The sequence below is a fragment of the Cygnus atratus genome, chromosome 1 (assembly GCF_013377495.2).
Source record: "Cygnus atratus isolate AKBS03 ecotype Queensland, Australia chromosome 1, CAtr_DNAZoo_HiC_assembly, whole genome shotgun sequence".
NCBI lineage: Eukaryota > Metazoa > Chordata > Aves > Anseriformes > Anatidae > Cygnus > Cygnus atratus.
This window is the reverse complement of record NC_066362.1, coordinates 43,958,889-43,971,062: the sequence shown is the minus strand read 5'-3', so window position 1 is coordinate 43,971,062 and position 12,174 is coordinate 43,958,889. Positions and strand designations below refer to the sequence as shown.

At 40.7% G+C, this 12,174-nt stretch overlaps 1 protein-coding gene across 6 annotated transcripts in view; it reads left to right on the top strand.

Moving 5' to 3' along the window:
• The window catches only part of ATF7IP (activating transcription factor 7 interacting protein), a 105,101-nt gene that overhangs the window by 57,368 nt on the left and 35,559 nt on the right, over positions 1 to 12,174 (top strand). For all 6 annotated transcript variants that reach the window (XM_035544319.2, XM_035544316.2, XM_035544321.2 and 3 more), the window contains exons 3-4: positions 7,607 to 7,693; positions 11,430 to 11,578. In XM_035544319.2, the coding sequence (XP_035400212.1) occupies positions 7,607 to 7,693; positions 11,430 to 11,578 (236 nt within the window). The remainder of the gene's footprint in view (positions 1 to 7,606; positions 7,694 to 11,429; positions 11,579 to 12,174) is intronic.

The following is a 12,174-nucleotide window of genomic DNA, read 5'->3' as shown; positions in this document are numbered from 1 at the left end:
AAAGAATGCTGGAAATAAATACAGAAATTGAGGAAAACAATGTCACTGTGGGACATCAAGTTTTGATATGTGTTGAGCTGAGCAATGTCCCTATGTTTTTGCTTATTCCTGTGCAATTCCTTTTACGCTGGAGCTCTGTCAGAAGGTCCATGTTCAACCATGCTGGCTTTCCTCCACCCTGGTTCTACGCTGTACGTATTGAAGCGGACTGTTCCTGTGTTTCAAGGTGGCTCTCGAAGAACAACTCTCACTCCTGGGCCCCTTTTCTCTCCAGGGCAGTCTCCCTCTGGATGCTGCCATGTACAGCCTGAACAAGGTGAAAACTGCTCTCTGGAAGGCATGGGCTGCAATGCTCTTCCTTCTGCTGAGTTCTTGCATGATTTTAAGTTCAGTAGTCTTGTGGTTCCTGCAACTGAGTCTACTGTTGGTCTTCATGTACTGGACCATTTCTTCCTTGTTTGTGAATAACAAACCCAGCAGAGTATCTTCCCTAGTTGTCTCAGCAATCGCCTATGTCAAGAAATTGTCTTCAGCACACTCCAGAAACCACCTGGATTGCGGGGTCCCAGTTTATTTCCTCTTTATCTCTTCAACGCAGTAGACTCATATCTTCCTACAGCTTCTTTGCTTTCTGATTAATGGCAGGTCAGAGAGGCAACTTCTAGGCAAGAATGAACTATATAATAGAGAAGTATTTATCAGCCTGAAAGAAGAGATGAAGGAGGGCTGTGACAAAGACCTGTAAAATCATTAGTATGGAGAGTATTTGCTGCCTTTTCCTCCAGAATAACGCAAATGGAAGAAAGGATAAAAACTGAGAGGCGGGATCAAAGCATTGAAGAGAGAATTCTCCATGTGGAGAACTATGGAGCTTCTTGCTAACAGCAAGCACTGTGACTGCTAAAAGTTTACCTACTTTCTCTGTGAAAGAGGATTTTTTTTGAGGGCTATCAAACAAAAGAAGCCTAAATCTTTGGAGGTCTTCCAGCAGCAGCTTCTCAGAAGGCTGAAGGAGCTTTCTGGGCCAGTGCAACAATGCTCTTTAACCCTCCATGCATTCTTTCCTACTTGGTCATCTGCTGTTGTCAGGAAAGCGTTGGATGTAGGATTCTAGACTAGGTGAACTGTTAGTTTTACCTAGTGGAGCTGCTGACGCGTTCTTTCTCTTGCCTTATCTCTAGCTTCTCATGTTTGACCAGGTGAGGATGACTGCTAAGGAAAACCTGAAGTCTTTCTCAGAATTGCTGTCCTACATTCTAGACACCTTGACTTGAGGCTTCTTTGCAGCAGTGCTGTTTCATGCCCTTCAGGGCTATTTTGAAAGAGAGCTCGCTTATTACTGGTCTTTGGTAACAGTCTGAAGTCAAGCAGGACACCCAAGTACAACCTGTTAAGAATAAATGGTGCGGTTAACATTTCGAAGAATACAGCTCATCTTCTAGAAAGTAGCGTTTAAGAGAACTTCAGAGCATGTGAGTGGCAAATAAACAAGTAAACATGAACTTTTGTTCCTGTAGTATAACACAGCTAGTTCTCAAAATTCTTGAATGAACAAACAGGAAAGTAAGTTATACTTGGATGGCACTATTGAAACCACTTTTTTTGCAATATTTCCAGTTCTGGTGTTTACATCTAAAAGGAATTAATAGAGGGCTTTCAGAGATCTGGTGCAGTGATGTTTCAGCACTTAGGAAATGTACTTCATATTGGAAAGCTTAAGAGGACATGTTTTGTTCATCCAATAAAAGATTTAGGAGGTCTATAGTACCTGCAACTGTGAGCTGAATATACGGTACAAGAATTTTATTTAATGTGGCAGACAAAGACACAACTGCTGCATCTTTAATCCATGGGATTTTGCACACCAGAAATGGGGCATCCCTCTGTCTGATGGACTTTGGAGGACTGGTTCAGGAATGTTGGATTCATCAGTTGGGATCTTGAAGTCCCTCACAGATTTTTTCCAACTAAAAATATGGCAATTAAAAAATAAAGAAGAGAATATTGTGCTTTGTGTTGGAATCACTTGATAGATTTTTTGTGTACTTTGTGATAGGCAGGAGGAGGAGAAGTGACCAAATAAGAGAATAGTTTTCATTGGGAAGGACCTCAGTAGGTCTCTAGTTAATTCTCCTGCTCAAAGTAGGGTCAGCTGTGAGATTAGATCAGGCTGTTCAGGACTTGGTCCAGGTAGGTCTTAAAAACTACTACTCGTGAACACTGGATGACCCCTCTGGACAACCTGTTCTAGTGTCTTGTCTTCTCGTTGGAAAAGTTTTGCCTTCTATCACTTGGGATATCTTTGTGCTTGCACGTATTCTCTCATCCTTTGCCATGCACCTTTACAGTGAGTCTGGCTCCATCGTCTCAGTAGCCATCTTTATAGGTATTGGAAAGCTGGGGTGTCCCCATTAAGCTTTGTCTTCTCCATGCTGAACAAGTGCAACCTCAGCCTCTTTTCTAGGCCCCAGCCACCTTAACAGTCTCTTGTCCCAGGCAGAGAGCGATGGCATAGCAAGTGCCAAATACAGGACAGTAGCCACTTCCCATGATGTCCTGGCCATTTTTCTTGTAAATACAGCTCGGGATGCTGTTGGCCTCCTTTGCTGCCAGGTCACGCTGCCAGCTCACGTGTGGCTTGCTGCCTGTGCAAGTCCTCAGTGCAGAGCTGTTCTCCAGCCACGTGGCCGTCACCCCTCGTGTCATTGCAAAGGTTCTCCCTTCCCAGGTGCTGAGCATTGTATTTGTACTTGCTGGATATCACAAAGCATTTGGTGGTCCATTTCTCCAGCCTGTCTAGATCATGGTGATTTCTTTGAAAATACATTAATCTGATATTTTCCAGAACAATTATCCTTGTACTTATTGTTCATAGTAATTAAGACAGCGCTATCTGAGAGGACTCTCAAAACATGTAAAACATTTTAAAATGCCTGAAAACATTGAGACTGTGTAAAAGGAACTGGAAGAGCCTATTGACAGTGTCTTCGCTTGTACTTTAACCTGAGGGATGTGTCACGGTGGATTTTGTGGATACTGAAACTTCCACTAACTTGGAAAGCTACTCAGGTGCATAATCCCTCCTTTAGTGTTGTATATGCAGCCCTACTTCTGTTTAGAAAAAGCATTGCACATTTTCTAAGCATTGGGCAGTATTTATGACAGACCCTGTAAATTAAAGTGAAAATGCTTTATAAGGAGCTTGATATTCTTGTTAGCGCAAGATTGAAATCTGACAAATGTATTATTCTGGAAGACTTCTGTGTATGTGTGGAGAGTGATGCTATGCTTGGTTTTGGGTGTAAGGAAAATACGGAATAGAAAACATCAAGATCAATATAAATAATTTAGATCTCTGTAATCAAGCATCAATTAATGTTCACTTAACACCACATTTTCAAAAACAAATACCCGTAAGGTACACTGAATGCATTTAAGATAACATCAGTGTCCTTGCAGTAGCAATATGAGCTAGACATCCGTAGCAGATCTAGAGCTGCTAGACGCAGAAATCCCAGTTTCTACAGTGGAAATGAGAGTCTGACAAAAAAAAAAACTTCAGACGTGGTGCTTCCTGCAGAAAAGCTGTTGTGTTGACACAGCATTGTACGTGGTACCAAATAGGTAAAGTCAGCAGACTTATGCCTAATTATCTCCCTTGTTAACAATCCTTTTAAATCAGGGTTCTCTGCTACTGCCTCTCGAGTCTCATGTTTCCACAAATTCACAGGTGTTAGACTAGGTAACCTACAAACTTCATGTGGCTATCAGTTCTTTCCTTTGCATTGTAGGAAGAAAACATTCATATTTAATTTCCCAGTTTCAAGGCTGCATGAGAGAGACTCTTCAAAGAATAATAGAATGGCCCAGGTTGGAAGGGATCTCAAAAGATCAGCAAACTTCTGTGGGAGAAGGGAGCCCAGGTGCCCCTACGTAACGCTGTCCAGTCGCATCCCGAAAACCTCCAGGGATGGGGATTCCACCACATCCCTGGTGAGGTTGTTCCAGTGATGGATTGTTTTTACTGTAAAAAAATAAAATAAAATTTTCTTACACCAAGGCAAAACCTCTCCCTGTGCAACTTGCCCCATTACCCTTTGTCTTCTCCATGTGGCTCTGTGTGAAGAGAGAGACACTGTCCTCTCTAAGTACTTGAATGTCATGGTGAGGTCCCCTTGAGTTTTCTCCAGAGTGAAAAGACGTAGCGCGTTGAGTCTTTCCTCACAAGGTAGCTTTTCCAGCCTTTTGGACCCTCTCTGGTCTAACTGCATCTTTTTGAATTATGGGGCTGGAACAGGATACAGCACTCCATATGCAGCCTGACAAGCGCTGAGTAGAACAGGATGATCACGTTCCCATCCGTGTTAGTAATGCCCGTGCAGAGCCAGCCCAGAATCCAGCTTGCCTTTGCTGCTGCAGCAGTGCACTGCTGGCTCATGTTCAGCTAGCTCACCAGGCCCCTTTCAGCAAGGCTGCTCCCCAAGATTTCCATACAGGTCCTAGCCCCTACCTATACTCTTTGGTTATGGTTCTTGTGTGCCACTGATTTTATATTGTTGGCCAACTACAAGTAAAATTACTTGCTAGATAGGTATGTTGCTAGCTTTCAGATTGAGTGTCAGTTCGAAGAAGATAGAGGTGGTGTGACAGCGAGCCCTTGGAAGAGACTGGAAGAGACTTTTTTATTTCAACCAGCAAAATGGAACATCATTCCATGGGACATCATTCCGTAGAGCATCTTCTCCGGAATGAGCAATCATTTGAGTAACTTGTATTGAGTAGTCTGTTGCCTTTGGTTTTTTTTTTTTTAAAGATCTGATCTCTGGCAGTTGTCAGAAATGAATATTGTGTTAAGCTCTGCAGTGTACTGAAGGTACATAGATCAGTCATCTTCACAGCACTGTGTGAATGTGAAGTACATCCCACAGTTGAAAGAATGCTGGTGGTGCTCTGTTGCATCCCCCCTGAGTTGGTGAGCGTCCACGGGGACTTATCCACTACTAAACCTGCTACATCCCCAGCAATACAGTTCTGACCTCTCTGGGGTTCATAAATAAAAGTTAAAAATCTGAAAGGTGGCATAGATGAGTGTTAAATTAAATAAAAATGTACTTCAGACACACAATTTAGACATGTTGGTTATAAAGAAAAAAAAAAAAGTAATGTCCAGGTAACTTTTCAGATCCTGTTCAAAAACTGTATGTGTTCTGGTAATTCATAAGTAACTTTATATAGAGAAAGTATCCATTGAAAGCGAGAGACTGGCCATTTGTGGAAGTAACGGGTATTCATCGTGTCCTAGAGAGCACACGAATTGCTGTTTTGTAAGACAAATACGTAAGAAACTAAAATGTAATTATTTGTAAAGCCATTAGAGATACTCTGATACCAAAAGAGAGGACTTCAAATCTCTTTCTAGTGTGACCCTTTTGAATGAAATCTACTGAAAAAAACTAGTCCGCTGAAGGGACTAAACTTAGACTGTGGAGCAAAAAAATAATAGTGATGCACAAGGCGTCCAAATGAATAACAGCAAAATTGATTTTAGACGTCAGCATGAAAAGTACTGTTTTGCAAAAATATATCATGTGGGTAGAAGTCTGTAGCTTTTAATAATTAGAATATCATTTAAAACAGCATTTCTGTTCTGTAAAAACTTCTGGGTAGGGCTTGATTGAGGATTATCACTCCTTATGAGGGCTAGGTTTTGTGCTTTCTTGTGGCTGTTGTCTGAGCACATGAGCTGCAGCCAGTCTATAAGGAGAGTGTTGTGGTTACAGGATTATGGCATAGTGGGAGCATTACTGTGCAGTGCAGAATATTTGCAGATACTTCGTGTTTCCCTAAGCTTAAGCTTATTCAGTATTTTTATTTCCATTTATATTTATATATATTGGCAGAGTTGACATCCAAATACGCATTCAGTCAGTTACTAAGCAGATTTGAATGGTTGCAGCTGTAGAAGCTATTAAAAGGTATTTTCAGCCATTCAGCAACAGGAAAATGTAGGGGAAAAAAAAAAACAAACTTTCTGTTCACATCTACAGCAAATAATGTGGCTAACTAGGAAGATTGTGATAAACAAAGCGATAATATTACCAAATTCTTTGTTTTTTGTAAGGACTGCATTCATTGTTTCTACCTGTCTAGTATCACAATGACAAAATCACAGCTTGTCAGTGAAAAATAAACTGTTAACGCAGTTTAAAACTTTTGTCCATATTATGATTCCTAACTAAAGGGATTTCGCCGGGGTTGGTGTTTAAACCACTTCTAACTAAACAAATTAACTTAGGCACATAGAGAGAGCAATCGAAATGTGTAAGTGGTGGCCCTCCTCATCCCTGAAATGGCTTTGGTCTCCACACAGAAGTGAAAAACAAAACACTGCAGCTTTGAAGCTTGTAACGTGTTATGTTAAAGACACCCTACATATGTGTATCTTTCTGTGAAGTGTTTGCATCTTTCAGTTGCATATTAAAATCTGCAACTTCTGGAAAAAGTACGCTTGAACTTCAGGAGTATCCTTTAGAACCATGAAGCTTATCTATAGGTCTTTTTTGGTATTTGGCACTATGATCTTTTGTTACGTTAAAAAAAAAAGTCTAGCTGATTTTGAGGAATTTGTGTGATTTCAGTCTCCATGATTTCTTGCATGGGTTAATTAAGTGAAAAAAAACCTCGTAATTTCAGTTTTTTTTGCTGATTTATTATGTAACTTTATTTTAAATCATTGAAATAGTCTTCGTAATAGAAATAAAATCTATTGTTAATAGAGCACCAGTATATCTGTGCAGCTGCAACTTCCTCTAAAAAATCATGTTTAGACTCTTCTTCAATTTCTATTTTATTTTTTTTATTACAGCAATATAGAGATCAAGTGTTATATACCAGTGTTGACTTATTCTGTTATATTCTGAATAAATTTTAGCATAATAGTTTTATTTTTCTATCTAGCAAGTACAGGAAGCAGCAATACTGTCTCTGTGAAATATAGTGAAATTTCATGGAACGTGCAATAAAAGTTGATGGAAATTTGTCACTTCATGCTGCTTTCAGGAAGTGTTAGTGTGTTTCCTTTTAAGCTGTGTGGATATGAGGTGTGGTTGTTTTTGTTTGTGTGTTTAAAGAACTAACTGAATTGTAGGTTTTAAACAACTAGATTTAAACTCTGATGCTTTTTACTGGGAAGAAACTAAATGAAAATTAATACTTGCTAAGAAAAAAGAATTTTGGCCTTTTCTACTATAAAGATTATGGACAAATTTTCCAAATGGAAATAAACATGTTAGTATCTTCTTACTGAATTTTTATACTTGCTTCCTAAATGTAACTTTCAGAGGTAACTTTGAGGCACTGTATTGATTTTGAAGCTAAGCGAATCCAGAAGTGGGTCTGTGTTGTATAGTAGTTCAAAATTTTCTTCTGAAGTTATCCTAGTTTTTTATCTCTAAATACTTCCCTGTGCCTACTTCTCTCTCCCCTGGATTTTTATTGCTGTGTTTTTAAAAAAAAGTATTCTAAGCTCACTAGTCAAGATAGGACTCTATATGCAACTTTCTGTGGGTCAACATAAATAATGCGTGTTTTTCTCCTGTGTTTGTAGAAGAGGTGGAGGAGGGAAGAAAGAGTGAGGAAGAGGATAAAGACAGTGAAGACGCCCACAAAGAAGATGACAAACACACAGAGAGAAGTATGTAATGTTAAAACTACTATGCTTCACTGATGGCATGTATTAGAAACACAGAATCATTGAGGTTGGAAGGGGTCTTTGGAGATTGTCTAGTCTACCCACCCCCTCCTCAAACCATGGTCAAGCAAATAGTTTGCTCAGAACCATGTCCAGCCAGGTGTTGAGTATTTTCACAGATGGAGACGCCACAAGCTTCCAGTGTTCTAGTTCCAGTGTTTGGCTGCCCTTACCGTAAAAAAAAAAATCGTATGTTTGAATGGAATTTCTTGTATTTCAGTTTGTGTCCTTTTTCTTTTGTCCTTTCACTGAGTACCATTAAGAGTCTTACTCTATCATCTTCACTCCCCACCCATCATGCATTTTACACACATTGATAAGATCCCTTCTGACTGCTTCGTCCAGTTGAACAGGCTATTGTTTCCTCATCTGACAGATGCTCCGGTCCATTCAACATCTTGGATCCCCAGCCTCTCTCTAGTATGCCCACATCTTACATGCATTGAGAAGCCCAGAACTGGATAGACTATTCATGATGCTGATTACAGGGGAATAATCCCTTCCCTTGACCTGCTCATGATAATCTTTCTAATGAAGTCTGGGATGTTGTTGGCTATTTGCCACAAGGGCATATTGCTAGCTCATGTTCAACTTGATGTGCATGTGGACTACCAGGACATTTTTGCAAAGCTGCTTTCTAGCCAGTCAGTTCCCAGCCTAGACTGGTACACAGGCCTACTCCTATTCAAGTGTAGGGCTTTGCATTTCCTTTGGTGATCTTCATGAAGTTCCTGTTTACCTATTTCTTCAGCTTGTCAAAATCAGTCTGACAGCATAACTATATAGTGTAGCAACCACTCCTTCCAGATTTGTATCTTCTGCAAATTTCTGTGGGTGCCCTCTATACCGTCACGTCAGTTATTAATGAAGATGCTAGTGCTGGTCCCAGTAGTTACCTCCAGGTTATGTTACTAGTGGCTGGCCTCAAATGGGACTTTATGCTCCCAATCACAACTTTTGGATCCCAGCAGCTGAACCAGTTTCTTGCTGCCCATTTTTCTAGGTCATACTCAGTCAGTTTCTCTTAGGATGTTTTGGGTACCAAAAGCATTACTAAAAAACAAGGTAAACAGCATCCCCTCACCCACCGAGCCAGTCATCTCATCATAGAAGGCTGCCAGGCTGATGAAGCATGATCTCCCCTTGGTTCTGAGTATTCCTAGTCTCATCTTGTTCTTCATCTGTTTGGATATTGTTTCTCATAGTATTTGTTCCATCACCTTGTCCTGGTTTCAGCTAGGATAGAGTTAATTTTCCTCCTAGTAGCTGGTATGGTACTGTGTTTTGGATTTAGGGTGAGAATAATGTTGATAACACACTGATGTTTTAATTGTTGCAGAGCAGTGCTTACACTAAGCCAAGGACTTTTCAGCTTCTCACGCTGTCCTGCCAGCGGGCAGGCTGGGGGTGCAGCAGGAGCTGGGAGGGGACAGACCCAGGACAGCTGACCCAAACTGGCCAAAGGGGTATTCCATACCATCTGACGTCATGCTAAACAATATATAGGGGTGGCTAGCCAGGTTGGGGGGGCCGGCTGCTCGGGGATAGGCTGGACATCGGTCAGCAGGTGGTGAGCAATTGCATTGTGCATCACTTGTTTGTGCACATTATTATGAGTAGTACTATTATCATTATTATTTTCCTTTCTTTTCTGTCCTAATAAACTGTCTGTCTCAAGCCACAGGCTTAATTTTCCTGATTCTCTCCCACATCACAGAGAGGGAGGGGGGAGGGTGAGCGAACGGCTGTGTGGGGCTTAGCTGCCGGCCGGGTTAAACCACAACGCACCTTCCTAGGCACTGAGGTGAGACTGACCGTCCTGTAATTCTCTGGATCCTTCTTCTTGCCCGTCTTGAAGAATGAAGAAAAAAGATGTCACTCCTGTCCTCAAGGAGCCTCTCCTTATTGACGCAGCCTTTCAGAGGTTGAGAGTGGCCTTGCCATCACCTCAGCCAGCTCCCTTAGCACTTGTGGGTGAATTCCTCTGGGTTACATGGGCTTGTTTATGTCTGTTTTTTGTTTTTTTTTTTCTTTCAGCGTTCCTTAACTCTTACATTCCTCCACTGAAAGGTCTTCCTTTGCTCCGGGCTGTCCCACTGGTCTGAGAGCTTGGATAGCTGAAGGCAAGACTTCTCATTAAAGTCTTAGACAAACTAGGCATCTGAGACTTTTTCTGCGTCCATTGTCACTTGTTTCCCCTGCCTTATTCAGCAATGGGGGGCATGTTTTCCTTAGTTTCCGTTATACTGCTGGTATACTGGTAGAAGCCAATTCTGTTGCCCTTTATGTCCCTCACCAAATTCAGCTCAAGGTGGCCTTTCTTAACCCCATCCCTGCATGCTTCATTTTTTGCTTGCAATTGAGGTGTTCCTTGGGCACAGCTTCCAGCCATCTGCCATGACAGTGGTGAACCAGTCTTGTTGTTCGGGAGCCACTGTGCTGGTGCTTCCAGCCTTCGTCATTATGGGAGTCTCTGTTTCACAACGAGATAAGCTCCGGTTGTGTCCGTACATCCTTTGATATAGCTGGTGGTTCTAGTTCTTGAAGCTGCAAGATCTTACAGTTTATCTAGTCAATCTCTTTCTAATTATCTCTGATATTCCATTCCCCAACGTACTGCCATAGCTAGTTTGGCTTGGTGACATAACTGTCCCACTAGTTTGCACCTCCTGTAGGCAAAAAATTCATCTCCCTCTACCACTGCTTCTGTAAAGTTAGAAATATAACTCGCATAGCATACATAATAAAAGTAAAAAAAAAAAAAAAAAAAAGAATGAAAAGTAGCTATTTCTTGTGCTTTTTCAGTTTCAATGAATCTTCGTTATCTACTACTAATTCTGTCTTTCTGAATCGTCCTCAGGTTTGAGGTGAAGGGTTTGAGGGTTATGGTGTTTGGATGCTGGGAACGTACCCACAGTATGCTCTGTAGCATCCCTTACTGATAATTTACCTAGGCGTGTCATTTTTTATCCATGTCACTAGAGGATACTGTGCCAGGAGCTGGAAGAGGAAATGAGGCCTCTCTTTGGTTCTTCTATATACTTCATCACTGCAATGAAAATAACATCTCTAATATTACATTTAAACTTAATATTTTTTAGGCCCCTTCTTTAGTCAGATTTTTACTTCCCTTCTTGCTCAAAGAGTTAAAAAAAAAAAAAAAGGTTTGAGTGTTTTCTCAGTCACGGGTTGGTGGTGCAGGTTAAAAATTCAGGACAGGTAGGAAAGAGCTCTGTGCTGACACAGGCAGAACGAAGCAGAAGTTTTACTTGGCGAAGAGGTTACTGAGAAAAGGGTACCTTTTTTAGAAGACCATTGTGTTTTGCTTTTCAGAAGCCATGTTGCATTATAGGATGGTGCTGGTAGGAGCAGGAAGAAGTGGAGGCAAGTGAGAAGGGAATAGTGGTGGTGTAGAGTGATCTTAGATTTGAGGAAGTGGTTTGGTGAATCACAAAGCAGAACTCAGCAGCAGTGTATGGAGATCAAAGGGACTGTTGTTCTGTTTCAATGTCATCAAATACATTGTTTTCCTGAAGGCATTGTTACTGCTTTAGAATGAAAAATGCTTACACCAAGAAAAAATGAAACTTCGTAATAACCATGTTATTCTGCAGATACCTGTTTCTTTGTTTTGTGTTTTTAAAGGTTCCTCACCAGCAGTTGTATCTAATTGTTTCAGGTGAAGTGTCCAGGAGAAAGCGTTCGAAATCTGAGGACATGGACAGTGTACATTCTAAACGTCGTCGGTATGTGGGAGAAGAAGATTATGAAGCAGAACTTCAAGTAAAAATTACAGCCAGAAGAGATGTTGACCAGAAATTACAAAAGGTAGAGTGGAGGTGCAGAATGAAGATGGCCACACCAGATCTGTCTCTAGTCTTAGCATTTTAGAATTAACTGTCTTTTCCCACACAGTCCTTGCTCCCCCACCACACATTTTCTCTTTTTTTGTTTAAAAATGTACATAATTCAAATAACAATGGTGGTTTAATTTATAAAATTCTGCATAACTCTGCTTTTAAGAAGAAAGCAAATATCATTTGGAAACTGTGCTGCAAAAGTTATATTTGGAATGTGTTAAGCATTTAAACTCTTTTAGCTTCATGTGACTGTAGATGGAGACCAAAATAATCTCAGTGAAGGAGACATTTTAGTGTGATACAGGTTTATGTGGTGTGCTTTTTGTACCCAGCTTTAAGGAAGGTCTCTCTCCAAATAAAAGTGTAATCAACATAATGTTTTGCAGACTTCTGTAGAGCTATTACTTGTCTATTTGACTGCACCATTGGCATGTGAAGAAACCTGTGTTCTTGAAGAAAAAAATTGTGCACTTACTCCATTAGTTAACTAGCTAGTACTATTGTAGCTTCACTAATGTAGGATCCAGGCTATACTAATGTGTATTATAGCTTTGCTGATGTAGG